The sequence below is a fragment of the Saccostrea cucullata genome, unplaced genomic scaffold (genome assembly GCF_032062105.1).
Source record: "Saccostrea cucullata isolate Sc308-1 unplaced genomic scaffold, CSIRO_AGI_Scuc_v1 ctg176, whole genome shotgun sequence".
In the NCBI taxonomy this organism is placed as follows: domain Eukaryota; kingdom Metazoa; phylum Mollusca; class Bivalvia; order Ostreida; family Ostreidae; genus Saccostrea; species Saccostrea cuccullata.
The window spans coordinates 844,675-863,502 of NW_026939570.1; the positions used below are offsets into that span (position 1 = coordinate 844,675).

The 18,828-nt window shown below is 34.8% G+C and overlaps 1 protein-coding gene across 7 annotated transcripts in view; it reads left to right on the plus strand.

Moving 5' to 3' along the window:
• LOC134253316 (uncharacterized) overlaps window positions 1-18,828 on the plus strand; it is a 158,436-nt gene that overhangs the window by 62,904 nt on the left and 76,704 nt on the right. For all 7 annotated transcript variants that reach the window (XR_009989102.1, XR_009989103.1, XM_062735846.1 and 4 more), the window contains exons 11-13: window positions 7,538-7,754; window positions 16,241-16,269; window positions 18,367-18,592. Coding sequence is in view for 5 of the 7 variants with exons in the window: in XM_062735846.1 (XP_062591830.1) it covers window positions 7,538-7,754; window positions 16,241-16,269; window positions 18,367-18,592 (472 nt within the window). In the remaining 2 variants the exon portion in view is untranslated. The remainder of the gene's footprint in view (window positions 1-7,537; window positions 7,755-16,240; window positions 16,270-18,366; window positions 18,593-18,828) is intronic.

The window sequence follows — 18,828 nt, forward strand, 5'->3', positions numbered from 1 at the left end:
CGGTTTTAGAAGGCCGATCATATTCATGAAAATGTTTTAAAGTAAACAAAATAGAAACATGTTCACCCTAAACGTCAGCTGAATAAGAATTTATAAGTTCAGGCAAATTCTTAACATTTCTTTACACATAAATTCTCATAAAACCGGCCACTCCTGAAAACCGGACACCGGCCACTTTTCCAAGAACAAAAGTTAAGAAACATAGGAAATTTCCCCTTTACAATTTTTTTCTGTTCTTATTTTAGAATTCATTTTATAAAAATCAACAGGTATGTCGAAATCATCCTCACTTATTTTAGAATTCATTTTATAAAAATCAACAGGTATGTCGAAATCATCCTCACTTATCACTAATGATAAAATATGCTGTTTTTTTTTTTTTTTTAGACCTTTGGTATACATTACGGTTCTGGCGATAATTAGTAACATGTTGAAAGATAATTATAACAGACACCAATTCTATGTAATCTTTTCTAGCATCTGGCAGATAGTTCCAAATGCAATATAACAGCTTGCATATTTTTCTTCAGGAAATCATACTCAGCATGAAAAATTTTGTTTGTACTGTTTATTTTATTTGGTATTTTTATACTATACATACTACATTAATGCGTACTACATCATACATGTACAATCGTGCAAGTATTGAAAATCTGCAATTCTTGAGTATGCTAAATTCTTGGGAAACCAGGTCACCCCTCTAGTCCGGCCATTTTATTCAATCTGGCAGCTTGCCGGTTAAGAGAAGTTTTACTGTATTGCCAATTCCTCAGTTAGCATAAGAATGTATTCTTACATCAGAAAATCTAATTTCAGTGATTTGGTTATAATGGGAAAGGCCAGCTAGATTTTACAATTTTCATGCCTTGCCATGAATATGGCAGTGGCATATAGTGTTTTTCATGTCCGTCTTCTGTCCTTCCATCTTTCCATCCTTCCTTCCTTCAGTCCTTCCATCACACTTGGTGTTTAGCTCCGTTCAGAGCTCTGTTTCAAGGAAACTGTCCAAGATATTTTCATCAAACTTCATATGCTGATAGATATTGATGAGAGCTATGCAACTGCATCAACATTTTTTGACTTCCACCTTTCCTTTGACATTGACCTCATTTCACTTCTTAAATTAATGTTTAGCTCAGTTTTAACCATACCTTTCAAGATGGTGTTGTCAAACTTCACATGTTGACACATACTGATGAGAGCTATTCAAATGCATCACCATTTTTTACCTTTACCTTTCCTTTGACCTTTATGACCTCACTTTTCTTTAATAAGTGTTTAGCTCAGTTTTAAAGATACCATTCAAGAGAGTATTATCAAACTTCATATGCTGATACATACTGAAGAGAGGTATTCAACTGCATCAACATTTTTGACTTCGACCTTTCCTTTGACATTGACCTCATATCACTTCTTAAATTAATGTTTAGCTCAGTTTTAACCATACCTTTCAAGATGGTGTTGTCAAACTTCACATGCTAATACATACTGATGAGAGCTATTCGAATGAATCATCATTTTTGACCTTTACTTTTCCTTTGACCTTTATAAGCTTTTCTGATCACGTTTTGTCCATCATCCGTCTGTCTGTCTGTCTGTAAACTTTTCACATTTTCGACTTCTTCTGAAGAACTGCTGGGCCAATTTCAACCAAACTTTTCACAAGGCATCCTTGGGTGAAGGGGATTCATGTTTGTTCAAATGAAGGGCCATGCCCTCATTCAAGGGGAGATAATTGGAAATTAATGAAAATTTGGAGGTATGTTTTAAAAATCTTCTTCTCAAGAACCACTGTGCCAGGAAAGATGAAACTTATAGGGAAACATCCTCAGGTAGTGTAGATTCAAATTTGTTCAAATCATGACCCCCGTGTGTAGGGCAGGGCCACAATGGCCGACCAAAGTTTTACAGAGAAATATATAGGAAAATTCTTTAAAATCTTCTTTTCAAGAATAACAAAGCCATAATTAATCATATTTATATGGAAGCATCCACAGGTAGTGTAGATTCAAGTTTGTTCAAATTATGACCCCTTGGGGTAGGGCAGGGCCACAATGGCGGACCTAAGTTTTACAGAGAAAAATATAGGAAAATTCTTTAAAAATCTTCTCAAGAATAGCAAAGCCATAATTGGTCATATTTATATGGAAGCATCCTCACGTAGTGTAGATTCAAGTTTGTTCAAATCATGACGCCCAGAGGTAGGGCAGGGCCACAATGGCCGATCAAAGTTTTACATAGAAATATATAGGAAATTTATTTAAAAATCATCTTCTCCAGAATAGTAAAGCCATAATTGATCATATTTATATGGAAGCATCCTCAGGTAGTGTAGGTTCAAGTCTGTTCAAATCATGACCACTGAGGGTAGGGCGGAGCCACAATGGCCATTCAAAATTTTACATAGATATATATAGGAAAATTCTGTAGAAGTCATCTTCTCAAGAATAGCAAAGCTATGATTGGTGATGGGACTACTTTTGGATTTAAACTTTTCAATAATAAACCAATTTCTACTTTTTCCTAGCCACAGTGCTCAGGTGAGCAATGTGGTCCATTGGCCTCTTGTCTTTAATAAGTGTTTAGCTCAGTTTTAAAGATACCATTAGAGAGTAATATCAAACTTAATATGCTGATACATACTGATGAGAGCTATTCAACTGCATCAACATTTTTGACCTTGACCTTTTCTTTGACCTTGACCACACTTTTCTTAAACAAGTGTTTAGCTCCGTTTTTAAGAAACCACCCAAGATATTTTTTATCAAACTTCATATGCTGATGCATACTGATGAGAGCTATTCAACTGCATCAGCATGTATGACCTTGACCATTCCTTTTACTATGACCTTACTTTTCAATAATTAGTGTCAAACTTCTTATGCTGATACATACTGATGTAAGCAATTCAATTGCATCAACATTTTTGACCTTGACCTTTCATTTGACCTTCAAATTGTGTAAGTCAGTTTTAAAGAAATTATTCAAGATTTTTTTCATCAAACTTTATATGTTGGTACATATTGATGATAGATATGCAACTGCATCAACATTTTTGACCTTGATCTTTGCTTTTACCCTGACCTAACGTTACTAAATTATTGTCGAACTTCATATGCTGATACATATTGATGTAAGCATTTCAACTGTATCAACGTTTTTGACCTTGACCTTTCATTTGACCTTTGACCTCACTTTTAAAATTGTGTTTATATCAGTTTTAAAGAAACCATTTATAATTTTTTCAACTTCATATACTGATACATACTGATGAGAGCTTTTCAACTGCATCAACATTTTTTGACCTTGGCATTTTTGACATTGACCTCAGTTTAAAGAAATTAGTGTCAAACTTCATATGATGATACATACTGATGTAAGCAATTCAAATGCATCACTATTCAAGATATTCTGATCAAATTTCATATACTAATAAACCCTCAGCGGGGCATTCATGTCCTATGGACATATTTCTAGTTTAAAATAGCATGTAAGTGGATACAATTTTCTCCTTTCACATATAGGAAGATTTCAATAATATACATTGACCAGCCAAAGGAGAAAATTGTACCTATCTGTGCTCGTATATTTTAAGGGCTTCAAAGAATGGGGCGGAGTTAAAATTAAATGGGAATTGGATGTAAACATGATACCCCTACCCAAATGAAAGATCTTTATCTTTCAAATTACAAATCTTTTTTGTTCAAATAGTATTACATTAGTTGCATGCAAAAATTAGAGTAAAATTTGGACATTTAATTTTTTGTCAATTTACTGTGGGCTGTAAATAAGTCACCTCATCCCTAGCATAGAAGATTTATTTGGGATGAACACTACCAGACTTGCTTTGGATGCTGGATCTGACCTACATATTGCAGATCAGAGATCAGGGTATGTTTTGGATAAACTCTGTAATTTAATGGCCTGTTGTGATTAAACTTGCATAGATGATGCATCTAAGGATTGACTCTTGCTTTGGTTGTTGGAACTGAAAGAAACAATTTCTTGATTTGTGACCAGGTTAAACTTTTTGGAGCAGGTTCATTCCAAATAAACTATTAGTCCTATTTAAACCAAAGTTTATGAATATTGTTCTCAGGATGCACACTAAACTAAAAAAATATGCTGTGAGATTTACATCAGTAATAATAGCATTTGTGGCAGTGAGCTTCATATGATTTGATTACCTATGTTAAAAAAAAAAATGGTAAGGCCAGTGATTTTACAACAATTAATATAAAACAGTTCATCTTTCATTCTTGTTTAGATAAACATTTAATTGAATAAATATAAGGTGTGATGTTTTTTAAAACCTTATGTAATACAAGGATACTAATTGCCTGTCTGTCTGTCTGTACAATGAAGAAATTGAATTTGAATATTGTTGTGAATGTATCTTTCATGATGTTATGTTTATAGCTCACCTGAGCCGGAGGCTCAAGTGAGCTTTTCTGATCAAAATTTGTCCATCGTCTGTTGTTGTCGTTGTCGTTGTTGTCTTCTTCTCAACAACCACTGGACCAATTTCAACCAAACGTGCCACAAAGCATTCTTGGGTGAAGGAGATTTAGGTTTGTTCAAATGAAGGGCCACGCCCTCATTCAAGGGGAGATAATTGGGAATTAATGAAATTTTGGTGGCATGTTTTAAAAATCTTCTTCTCAAGAACCACTGTGCCAGGAAAGATGAAGCTTATGGGGAAACATCCTCAGGTAGTGTAGATTCAAGTTTGTTCAAATCATGACCCATGGGGGTAGGGCGGGGCCAAAATGGCTGACCAAAGTTTTACATAGAAATATATAGGAAAATTGTTTAAAAACTTCTTTTCAAGAATAGCTAAGCGATAATTGATCATATATTTATCTTGAAGCATACTCAGGTGTGCATATTCAATTTTGTTCAAATTATGACCCCCGGGGGTAGGGCGTCACTGGCCACAATGGCAGATCAAAGTTTTACATCGACATATATAGGAAAATTCTTTAACCATCATCTTCTCAAGAATAGCAAAGGCGTGATTGGTCATGGGACTACTTTTGGATTTAAGCTTTTCAATAATAAACCAATTTCTACTTTTTCCTAGCCACAGTGCTCAGGTGAGCGATGTGGCCCATGGGCCTCTTGTTGAAATTACTTTGATAGTAACGGAAAAATGGAATCAGCTTATCAGTGAGTAAGGCTGTCGCGATTGCTCCATGGTGACAAAAAATGCTGATTTTACAATAATATCACCTTATTGAGTTCCATTTGATCAATTAACTTATGAAATGAAACAACATACTACAGTTACTGTACATCCTCAAAACTTTTTTTGCTGTGAATTTGGACATTGAATTAATTTCATTACCATTTTACTGTTTTCCATGTAATCCAACACCCTTTCTGTTCTGTCACAAAATTTGTCTCCTGGTGCATGTTGTATATTTCATTACTTATTCATTTAACTTTGAGGGACCCTCAATGAGGATTGAGGAATCATGTTTTTATTTACTTGTTACATTTTATGTATGAAGAATACAAATAGATAGTTTACCACTCTTAGATTCTGTGAGATGTATTTGTAGCTATATAGCAGGCAACAAATGCATTCCTTTGGAACACACTAGTTATCTATATTTACTGATTTTGACTAAATGGTAGTACTAAATGTTTTTTCTTTCTATTTTCAATCACTGAAAATGATTGTCAATGATTAAAATTTGGGTTTTTAGGTCACCTGAGTAAACTCAGGTGACCTATTGCTATCTGTTTTCGTCCGTCGTCGTGCAGTGTGCGTCGTGCGTTGTCCGTTAACATTTGAACATTTTCAGCTTTTTCTCTGCAACCACTGAACCAATTTCAACCAAATTTGGCACAAAGCATCTATGGGTGAAGGGGAACAAAAATTTTGAATTTCATGGTCCCTGCCTCCCTGGGGCCTGAGTGGTGGGGCCAAAACCACTAAAATTAATGCAATCTTTAAAAATCTTCTTCTTTACTCCTGGACATCAAGCAGTCAAACTGTTTGCATGATTGTAATCAGTATTGAGTCCTCTAATAAAATTGTGAATTCATGGCCCCAGGGTCAGGGGTTCTAGTGCTAGGGCGGGGCTAAATAAGTACATAGTGAAAATGCATTATTTCTTTGAAAATCTTCTTCTCTGCTCCTGGGTATTAAATAAACTAACTAAGTGCATAGTTATGATGAGCAAGAGTGCCTCTACCAAAATTGTGAATTTTATGGCCCCAGTGTCAGGGGTTCTGGTGTTAGGGCGGGGCTCTATAGATTATATAGTGAAAGTTCATAAATTCTTTGAAAATCTTCTTCTCTGCTCCTGAGTATTTAATAAATTAACTAAGTGCATAGTTATGATGAGCAACAGTGTCTCTACCAAAATTGTGAATTTTATGGCCCTAGGGTCAGGGGTTCTGGTGTTAGGGCGGAGCTCTATTGATTATATAGTGAAAATACATGAATTCTTTGAAAATCTTCTTCTCTGCTCCTGGGTATTAAATAAACTAACTAAGTGCATAGTTATGATGAGCAACAGTGCCTCTACCAAAATTGTGAATTTTATGGCCCTAGGGTCAGGGGTTCTTGTGTTAGGGCGGAGCTCTATTGATTATATAGTGAAAATACATGAATTCTTTGAAAATCTTCTTCTCTGCTCCTGGGAATTAAATAAACTACAAGTACATAGTTATGATGTGCAAGAGTGCCTCTACCAAAATTGTGAGTTTTATGGCCCCAGGGTCAGGGTTATGGTGTTAGGGTGGGGTTCTATTGATTATATAATGAAAATAGATTACATGAATTCTTTGAAAAATTTCTTTTCTGCTCCTAGGAATTAAATGAACTAAGTACATAGTTATGATGAGCAAGAATACCTCTTCCAAAATTTTGATTTTATGGCCCTAGGGTCAGGGGTTCTAGTGATAGGGCTAGTGATAGGGCAGGGCTCTATTGATTATATTGTGAAAATACATTAAATCTTTGAAAATTTTCTTCTCTGCTCTTGGGTATTAAGCAGATGAACTACCTATGTAGTTATGATGAGCAAGGACCCTAATCTTCCAGAATTGTGAATTTCAAGGCCCCAGGGTCAGGGGGTACCATGGGGGGGGGGGGGGTGTAATTATATACTGAAACTGGATGAATTGTTTAAGATCTGCTCCTTGGTATTAATCAAATATTTTTGAAAAGCAAGGGTGCCATTTCAAAAATTGTGCAATGTGTGGATCTAGGCCTAAGGGTCAGGGGTTCATGTGTGATAGGGGCATTACTGATTATTGCTGAATATTACTGATTACTTGAAATGCATTTTTGTTCCCCCACCCTGCCTATGGGTATTAAGTAAACAAACTAAGCAACTGGTAAGTGTATTGTTATGATGATCAATGGTGCCTCTTTCAAAAATTGTGAACGCCATAGCATCTGGCTTAAAACATGAATCAAATTCAATAACTGGAAAGTAGTTGCATAAAGCTCAGGTGACCTATATAGCCCATAGGCCTCTTGTTCTCTTCTGTTTTGATTTTTTTTTTATTGAATCCTTAGGGTACTGGAAGATGGTGTGTTTGTCGAGATTACAAATGGGAGTTTGTATCTAAAAAATGCAATATCAAACTCAATGAGGCAGATGAGATAGGCTCATCAGCAATAGAAATAAAAGATGAGGATGGTATAACATACACATATAACATTGACACAATGGAGAGACGACCATCTGAAAATCAAGGTGATATAAGGAAGCAGAAAATTTTATGCATTGAAGGTGAGTGGAGTAGAACTCTTACATAAAAGAATGAAATTCCATGAATCTGAGTTGGCTCTATGTTTATATATGCAATATTTCAAGCTTATAAACCACTCTTTCACTTGACCTATCAAACTAATTAAGCCATTGATTATTTTTTACAGTATTTTACTGATCAAATGTATTTGTTTTGTTTTTGTATAATTTGCCTCTTCTCTCCACCCACTCCCCCCCCCCAAAGGAAAATGATGAATTCAATCATAAACTTGTTAATACTGTATAAGTGGAATTTTAGCAATACTCAAAAGCGATTTGTCCTTAAAATTGGTGTATTATTCTTAGCGCAATGGAATTGTCAATTTTAAAATGCTCACTAAAGAAACTATTATAAGTCTGGTTGTAATGACTGAGGGATGATGTCTATATCAAATGATGGAGTGTTTGTTGCTGTGTCGATTTCTAGCCATGATTCAGATGGCCTTGTGAGGCCTCAGTGATAGTGGACAGTGTTGCGCTAGCTACTTGCTTTTGATCTGAAGACAATTCATTATTTATTTTGGTGCGCCAACAACTTACTTTTGATCCCAAGATCATTAATTATTTATTTTGTTTGTAAAATGATATATCATATCTAATTACTAGTGTTGGCATCTCAGACGATTTTTAGTAACCGGTTACTCGCTTCATCTTCCGATCGAGTACCCGGTTACTCGGATGATTTTTGGTAAAAGTATCAATCTCTACTATTTATCTTATTCTATACTTATTGGTAGTGGTAATGCACAAATATACTGTATAGGGACATTATATTTACAATACACACATACGATATTATTAAAGATTTACGATTTTAAAATAAAGAAAATTAATAGGGAATTCGACACACAAAGACAAATCTTCATCGTCAATCACCATTTTACACTTTCTTTTTCAGCCCCCGAAATATGTCACAATCAAGGAGAATAATTATTTACATACTCCATAATTAATAATTAATATGTGGAGTGTCCAGTATCATACATGTTAACTCTCCCGATTTATGCGGGAGTCTACTGCTTTTTCACTCCATCTCCCGCCTACCGATTTAATTCAGAAATCTACCGCTTTTCTACAAAAGCTGCTTCTAAAGTATTTTTGGTTCGCTTGGGTATCCATTTTTGAAGCCACTCTCATAAAATCTCGCTAGATATCGCGTGATTTGACTCGGAATTATACAAACGCTTTTTTGTACATAGATTTCAAGCACGGATTTGACAACGACAACAACACAAGATTACATTGGTTACGATAAATTAATCAACATCCCTGCCATGAAAAAGGAGATACAGCTTTTAAGAATTAGATGAAAACATTTGACATCGTCTTTAAAAGCACAGAAGCTCACAACTTTATCAATAAAGTCAATAGAAATCACTCGATTGACCAAGCCATGTGGCACATCTCTACTTTCGTTTTCGATCATCGCGGGAAATCTGATATATATAACGAAAGATAGGAACTTGTTTTAGATCTAGATTAAACCATGTCATCATTTGTTTTGTTTAAAAACTGAATGAACATTCAAAATTATTGCTTCTAGGCTAACTGAATGAACATTCAAAATTATTGCTTCTAGGCTATACCAGCAAAGATCACTCTTCAAAAGTCTAAGTAAAGCAGCCAATCCAAGCAAAATGATGAGCATAAAATATTTGGATTCGTACAATTTATGTCAAACTTAAGGTGTTTCTGTCTTCTTCTTTGCTGTTGATATTTAAGATTAATTAGTGTAGGTACCTGATTTCATTTAAGGCTTATAATATACATGTATATTACATGAAAGATATCGATAATCCAAGCGTTAAACAACACGCGCGCAATGCTACCGCTTTTGAGGTCTGAATCTCCCTATTTTTCATCACAATAGGTTAACATGTATGCCAGTAAATCGCTGGTTTCCGAATAATTTAAGCTTAGGTGATTTAATAGATTTTGAATCAGCTGTTCTTTTGTTACAACTCCAAGCTTATTATGTCTGCGGCGGCATCTCGTTAAATAATCAAATGAGGTAATCCTAACTCAGGCGTTCAAAATATGTATACCCAAAGCAATGAAAGCTATCAATTATATAAACTGTGAAAACTAATCAAAACAATTTGATTCACTACAACCATGTACTAGATCAAGTCTAACGGTACCTAAAATTAGGGAAATGTGTAAGTTAGTATACATTTATAGTTATAAAACTTTCATTTTCTATACCTTTACTATGTAGAATTTATTTCATCCGAGTAACCGAATAGCAGTTTTACTAACCGATACTCGCAACGTTCGACGGTTAACCGGTTAAGCGGGTACTCGTTGCCATCACTACTAATTACTATGTAAACAATTAAACAAACTTTTTCTTCTTCAGTGAATTCATATGCCAGTCATATACATGCAGGTTGACATTTGACCCTTGGGTAGTATTTCAATGGAGAAATATCATACAACTAACATACCATAATTAAAAATAGGGAGATTTAGACCTCAAAAGCGGTAGCATTGCACGCGTTGTTTTACGCATGGATTTGCAAAGATGTAAGTATGTTAATATGGCCTAAAATGACCACTGGTGATAGAGTAATCTCAAATATCAACAACAATGACACTTAGTTTGCCATAAATTATAAAACAAATATTTTTCATGCTCATGAGTTTGCTTTGATTGACTGCTTAACAGCCTTTCGTAGCATTATCCTTGTTGATATAGCCTGGAAGCAATAAATTCTGAATGTTCATTCAGCTCTCAAACACAGAAGATGATGACATTGTTAAATCCAGATTTAAAATGTAAACCTAAGATCTTTTGTTAGATAAACTGAATTTCCCGTGCTTATTGAAAACGAAAGTAGAGATCCAGATGAGTATCGATGCAATATATCTCGTGCCTCATGGCTTTGTCAATGGAGTGATTCCTATAGATTTTATTGATAAAAATGTGAGCACCTGTGCTTTTATAGACGATGTCACACGTTTTCATCCATTTCTGGAATGCTATATCTTCTTTTTCGTGGCATTGATATGGACGACATTTATTGTAATCAATGTAATCACTGAGTTTTGTGGTGTTGTCATCAAAAACATGCTTGAAATCCATGAATACATCAGTACAAAAAAGCATTTGTAAGCTTCCGGGTCAAATCATGCAATATCTGACGAGATTTTATGACGAGTGGCTTCAAAATGGATACCCAAGCTAACCAAAAATACTTTTAACAAATCTTTTATAGAAAAGTGGTATACTTACGAATAAAAGTGGTGGGTGAGAGATCAGATGGAGTGAAAAAGCGGTATATGCATAGACTCCCACCCAAATCGGTAGAGTTAACATGTATGGAAATATACATGCCATAGGATATACACTTGTACCAAGAAATTAACAAGATGGACTTTTGTAGTGTACGTCTATCATAGAGAAAACAGTTGGAAATAGAGATATACATAAAAAATTCCATTTCTGTTTGTTTTCTCTGTGATAACTCTTTGAAAGTTAGTGGAGTTGATTTCTTGATAATTCTACCGGAAAGTAAATTAGGCAAATCGATAGGTCAGGAGCTAAGGAGGCCTAATATGCATGCAAATCTTGTGTGTGTGTGTGTGGAGGGCATAAAACACTGACTCCTGGAAATTCCATAGGTGGGATCAAGTGCCTATAAGGAGCAAACAACCCTTGTTGATCAGTCAGACTCACTGTGAGCCCTGCTTATTGATTAGGTAGATGAAACTTTCTGTAAAAACATTAAGGCCTAACAATTTATATGGAACAAGTCCGCCAAAATAAGACCCAATGATAGGTATAATTTGCTTTATCTATATCATTATAACAACTGTACAAAATGCTAACTTGAAACAAGCTAATTCAGAGAATTTGTGTCCCCCGCTTAGGGAAAAAGTCGGATCCCCCTGAATTTGTATAAAGTCCGCCGAGAACCTGTTTTATTAGCTCACCTGAGCTGAAAGCTCAAGTGAGCTTTTCTGATCACATTTTGTCCGGCGTCTGTCTGTCTGCATGTCCGTCTGTCTGTAAACTTTTCACATTTTCGACTTCTTCTCAAGAACCGCTGGGCCAATTTCAACCAAATTTGCCACAAAGTATCCTTGGGTGAAGGGGATTCAAGTTTGTTCAAATGAAGGGCCACGCCCTCATTCAAGGGGAGATAATTGGGAATAAATGAAAATTTGGTGGCATATTTTAAAAATCTTCTTCTCAAGAACTACTGTGCCAGGATATATGAAACTTATGGAGAAACATCCTCAGGTAGTGTAGATTCAAATTTGTTCAAATCATTACCCCCGAGGGTAGGGCGGGGCCAAAATGGCCGACCAAAGTTTTACATAGAAATATATAGGAAAATTCTTTAAAAATCTTCTTCTCAAGAATGACAAATCCATAATTCATCATATTTGTATGGAAGCATGCTCAGGTAGTGTGGATTCAAGTTTGTTCAAATTGTGACCCCCGGGGGTAGGGCGGGGCCAAAATGGCCGACCAAAGTTTTACATAGTCTAAGAAATATATAGGAAAATTCTTTAAAAATCTTCTTCTCAAGAATGACAAAGCCATAATTCATCATATTTATATGGAAGCATGCTCAGGTAGTGTGGATTCAAGTTTGTTCAAATCGTGACCCCCGGGGGTAGGGCGGGGCCAAAATGGCCGACCAAAGTTTTACATAGTCTAAGAAATATATAGGAAAATTCTTTAAAAATCTTCTTCTCAAGAATGACAAAGCCATAATTCATCATATATATGTGGAAGCATGCTCAGATAGTGTAGATTCAAATTTGTTCAAATCATGACCCCTGGGGGTAGGGCAGGGCCAAATTGGCCGACCAAAGTTTTACATAGAAATATATAGGAAGAAAAAGGGTTCTCGAGATATCATGTGGAAACGAAAGCGTTACAGATAGACAGAATGACGGACGGACAGACACAAATTAATATTAGGACTGAAACGGTTCACCATGGTATTTTTTCTCGGTTCGATACATGGTACGAAATCTCAACTTTCGGTTCGGTTCATTTTTCGGTCGGGATCGATATTCAGTCGGGATTGGTATAAGGTATAAATATGTTTCTCTGTATAATTAGTTCAAATTCGTAAATTTTTGTGGACTTTCAAGTTTGTAAAATAATTTTTAACAGTCAAATCAATGAAACTGATTTATTCTATCCATTTTGACATAAATTGTTAGAGAAGATTAAGTAAAAGGAAGCATAAAACAACAGTTGAATTTGTTGCCTTCTATCAAAATGTATCATATCGAATATAACCGAACTGCGATCAAATTTTACAATACGTATCGAACTGTGAAGGAGGCATATCGTTTCACCCCTAATTAATATCCCCCACTTTTCAAGCGGGGGACAACAAGGCTCTTGAAATCCCTAAAACATCAGCTTATCAGTGAGTAGCCTGTCTTGTTAGCTGATATGAGCTGAAGGCTCTATTGTCTTTGAGCTTTTCTAATCAAAATTTGTCAGTTGTCTGTCGTTGTCTATCTGTTGTTGTCGTAAACTTTTCACATTTTCATCTTCTCAAGAACCACAGGACTAATTTCAACCAAACTTGCCACAAAGTATCCTTTGATGAAATTCAAATGAAGGGCCAAGCCCTCTTCCAAGGGGAGATAATTATGAATTAGTGAAAAATTGATGGCATCTTTTAAAAGTCTTTTCAGGAAAGATGAAACTCATATGGAAGCATCCTCAGGTAGTGTAGATTCAAATTTGTTCAAATCATGACCCCTACCCCACTTGGGGAGGGTGAGGCAAAAATGGGGGAACACAGTTTAATCATACATAGGAATACATAATAAAAATCTTTAAAAATCTTCTTCTCAAGAAACACTGGACCAGGAAAGATCAAACTCATGTGGAAGCATCTTCTTGTAGTGTAGATTTAAGTTTCTTCAAATCATGACCCTCTGACCCTCTGGGTAGGTTGTTGTTACAATGGGGTATCAAAGTTTAACACAGGAATACATAGGAAAAATCTTTAAAAATCTTCTCAAGAACAGCAAAGACATGATTGGCTAAGGTTATATGGAAGTATCCATGGTTCTCCACAAGGGGTTTTACCATGGCGGCCCGCCATGGTTAAATTTATGTGCGCCATGGTTAAACGAGCTGCGCCATGGTTAAAATCGACAGCCGCCATGATTAAATTTTATTGCATTTCAGTCCTAACACCTTTTTTAATCATCTGAGTAGTTAATTGTGTTTATACTACGACTGCCATGCACCCTGCATGCCTCGAAGGGAAGGAAAGCGGACTGTGCTAAACAAACACGTCATTAATTAGCGACTGTGATGTGAAGCGTGACAATCAATGGAGAGACAATCAGCTGATCAATATTTTGAGAGTTTATTATCCTGTACACATGTAAATAATTTTGGGAAACTTCAACATGTTCACTAAATTATTAGATATATAACAGGTTTAAAGATGACAATTATGAGCATGATAATAGTCATGCATGCGATTCAGGTTTCTGTGCCAGAAAAAAATACTCTGTAAAAATATGTCATATTCCTCTGAATTTAATCAATTTCCCATGCTCTGCATGTTTTTTAAGCTTTAACTTTATTATATATCCGATCAAATGTGCATTGGGCCTACTTGTCAATCGCCGTCTTAGTTTTAATCGCCGTGTTAGTCTTAGTTTTGGAGTTACTTCCCGTTGTTACGAAACGTCGTATGGCGCTATTTTTAGCACTTCGACAGTGGAGAAGTAAACAAAACTTGGTAAAAAATGCAGTATCTAGAAAAATAAAACGTTTCGCAAAAAAGGGACACTAGTCCAAATGTTCCTTTGTGTGTTAACTTAAAAAATACTACCCATTCATCAGTTTTAGTCATATTGAAACAAAACATTTCATACAACAGGCTGCAATTCTTACATTATTAATTTCTGAAAAAATATTGCCATAGTTACTGACTTACTGTGTCAACAATATTTCTTTTAATTCCTTCAGAAGGTTATATTATAACTACAGTTTTTGACAAATTTTGGTACATTTGTGAAGTAAGAAATTGGATAAATCCTTTTCAATTTAATAATTATTTTTTTTATTTTAAAAAGTGTAGTTATTCCATTGTTTTGTGTTGCAGTGGTTAAGTTTAAAAATTGTAATACCAATCATTGATTTTTAAAGATAAGAAATGTCTAACATGCATGTTAGACACATGTTTTCACCACATTTCGCCTTCGTGCAGCTTCCTCCATGGTTAAATTTTCAAATGTGGAGAACCCTGAGTATCCTCTGGTAGTGTAGATTCAAGTTTATTCAAATCATGACCCCCTGGGGTAGGTTAATGGGGCCACAATGGGGGATCAAATTTTAACAAAGGAATACATATAAAAATTCTTCAAAAATCTTCTTCTCAAGAACAAAAAAGCCATGACTAATCATATTTATTTGGAAGAATCCTTAGGTATGTAAATTCAAATTGTTCAAATCATGACCCCTGGATGTAGGGTGGAGTCACAATGACTGATCAAATTTTTACATAGAAAAATATAGGAAAATTCTTTAAAAATATCAAGATCAACAATGCCTGGTTATTGTTCACATTTATATGGAAGCATCCTCAAGAAATATCGATTCATGTTTGTTAGGAAAGGACCACAAGGGATGAGCAAAGCTTTACATAGGAATATATAGGATTTTTTTTTTTTTTTTTAAATCTTCTCGAGCACAGCAAAACCATGATTGGTCATATTTATATGGATTCATCCTTAGGAAGTGTTAATTTAGATTTGTTCAAATCATGAGGAGGGGATGGTAAAGTTGAGGGGGGCACAATATAAGTTCAAATGTAAAGGGCAATATCTAAGCCACAGGAAGTCAAAAAAATATACAAACATCCTTAGTTGGTGTAGAATCAAGTTTGTTCAAATCAAACCCTCTCCCATTGAAGGATTAAGTTTGGGGCCAATTATTGGTTTAAACTTTATAAAAGCATCCATAGGAAGTATAAATTTAAGTTTGTTCAAATACCCCCCCCCCCCTCCTCACCATAACCCACTTTTATATTTAAACTGATTTTTGATTTTACCTTGCCAGCTGCTCAGGTGTGAGCGATGTGGCCCCTAGGCCTCTTGTTTTAAAACTGATTATTAAAACAAATGTTACCATAGTACATTGTAAACATCATGAAGAAATGATTGAGCTTCAGGTTATGTTAAAAACTCATCAGATTCTGTGTATTTTTTATATATTTGAATATTTTCTTTCCTGGACCCATCCATCCATCTACCTGTATATAAATGGAAGTGACCACCATATATTTTGCCCTCGAAGTCTCAATATCTCGGAAGTTTTTTCTCAGCCCAATCAGGTTGGAGATAACGAAGTTTGACTGTATATATGTGTGATGGTCATGGAAAGAAATAGAAATATGACTGGGATAGCTACTGTAGATCATGTTTCTAAGGTGCAGTTTTGTTTAAACATGTATGTTGTCTCATTTTAGGTGATGATGAAAACATCCCCTTTCATCCAGTAAGTATCTCTAAATTATTCTAAAGGAATAAATTTTATGCACAAATAAAAGATGACGGTGTAGGAATTAAATTTTATTTAATATCATGTTCGAAAACATGATGAGGATCCTGCATAATTTGCATGTGCCTTATAGTACGGTAATCACTCTGTGTCCATATGTCTGTCTGACCTTCCAAAAATTTTCTGTGTTTTTATGCGCCCGAATCGATAGATCCGGGGCATATATTGTTTTTGTCCTGTCTGTTTGTCTGTTTGTCTGTTTATCTGTTTGTCTGTCTGTCTGTTGTCAACTTTAACCTTCGCCAAAACTTTTGAACCATAAGAGATAGAGACTTCATATTTGGTATGCATACTCCACTAATAAAGTTCTTTCAAGCGACATGAAGGTCAATGACCTTTAGACCTTGACTGTGACCTATATGCTCAAAATAGCTTTTTCAACTGTTTGTCATAACTTTTGAACCATAAGAGGTAGAAACTTCATATTTGGTATGCGTACTCTACTAATAAAGTTCTTTCAAATGACATCAAGCTCAATGACCTTGTGACCTTGACTGTGATCTATATGCTAAAAATAACTTTTTACACTTTTTGCCATAACTTTTGAACCATAGGAGATAGGGACTTCATATTTAGTATGCGTACTCCACTAGTAAAGTTCTTTCAAACAACACCAAGGTTAATGACCTTGTGACCTTGACTGTGACCTATATGCTAAAAATAGCTTTTTCCACTTTTTGTCATAACTTTTGAACCATAGGAGATAGGGACTTCATATTTAGTATTCATACTCCACTAATAAAGTTCTTTCAAACAACACCAAGGCCAATGACCTTGTGACCTTGACTGTGACCTATATACTAAAAATAGCTTTTTCAAACTTTGTTGACGCCGGGCGCATAGTGTTTCACAAACACATCTTGTTTTTTTTTAAATTTACTTTTTAAACTCAAATGTATGTTGTTCATGTAGTGGGTTGTTATTCAAGAAAAAAGATTAAAAAAAAAATCAACTTATAATTATATTATTTGTACCAGTATCTTTACTATCTTTTATTGTCCTTTGTCACCAACTATTTAAAAGTGCATAGACTCAGATTTGATGTTGATATTTTCTCAAATTTTCTGTATTATTTTATGACTCATATGTTGCTAAAGCATTTCTTAGGAAAAAATAATAAAAATCTTATTTTTTTCTGGAAGTTATTGAAACTTCGAATTTCTAGATGCATTTGATTGACACATCTTTACACTTTTACAAATTTTAACTTTATCCTTGATAATTAAGAAAAGAAGCAATTTTGTTGTGTATTAATAAATAAAAATAAAATTGAAATCCAGAAAATTCTGAATCAGATTAGAAATGTGAGAAAGCAAAACCATTTAACACATCAGTTTTGTCATCAGTTATTTGTTGTTGTGTATTAATTGATGTGTCTTATGTTTATTTGATAAATAAGTTATTTGATAAATAAGTTCGGTGCAAAATAAAATCATTTTGTTAGACTTGCTGTTTATATAATACAAAAATGAACAGTTTGGGATTGAAGGGGTTTGGACACAGAGTCAAGTATAGTTTCTCGAATTTTCTGTATAATATCATGACTCATATTGCTATAGCATTTAACAGTCAGAAATATATATTAAAAAACTCATTTTATCTGGAAATTAATGAGAATATGAATTTTAGGATGCATTTGATTGACACATCCTTGAAATAAATAGGGGTCTTTCTAGGCCAAAGGGAGTTGTGGTATAAAATCTCCTACTGCAAAAGCTCAAAATCAAGCTTCTCTAGATATGGCACAGAAACAAAAGTGTTAAAACAAACAGATTTCGAATGGTCTTCCTTGAGCCATAGGGAGTTATTGTGTAAAATTTCATTGCAAAAGCTCAAAGGCTAGCTTCTTGAGATATTGTGTGGAAATGAAAGTGATACAGACAGACAAAACTACACAGCTAGACAGAACAGCTAGACAGACAGACCGACCAAAATTAATATCCTCCACTTTCAGCAGGGGACAAAAATATGCAGTTAGTGTCAATGAATGCAATTTAATTCCATGAGACTAAGCTTACTTTTTATTTCATTCAGAAAACAGCAGTTTGGTGTGTATTGCACAAAGACAGATGGATGTTTTTGCCATTCCAGTGCTGCGAGGAGTTAAATGATGCAGCTAAAAAGGGAAAGAAGTCAGTAAAAATTCAGGGTGATGTTACAAGTGATGAACAGTTGTATGAGTATGATTTGGACCGAAAAAAACGGAAATTAATCATGCAGGGTAGTGAACAAAAAAGCGAAGATATCATTTCCATAGAAGGTATCATCTTTCATTTCTGATATTGAGTTTTTGCATTAAAATATAAAAAATTTTAACTTGAAATACTGTAATTTAATATTCATTGAGGGAAAAAAGGTAATTGTGTCACAGTGTTAAAGGCTATCAATATGATATTCTGACACTGTGAGACAATCTTTCTATATATCTCAACAATTTACGTATAGCTATGATAACAATTTCAACTATTAAAAGAGGTGATACAATCTCCTAATGAG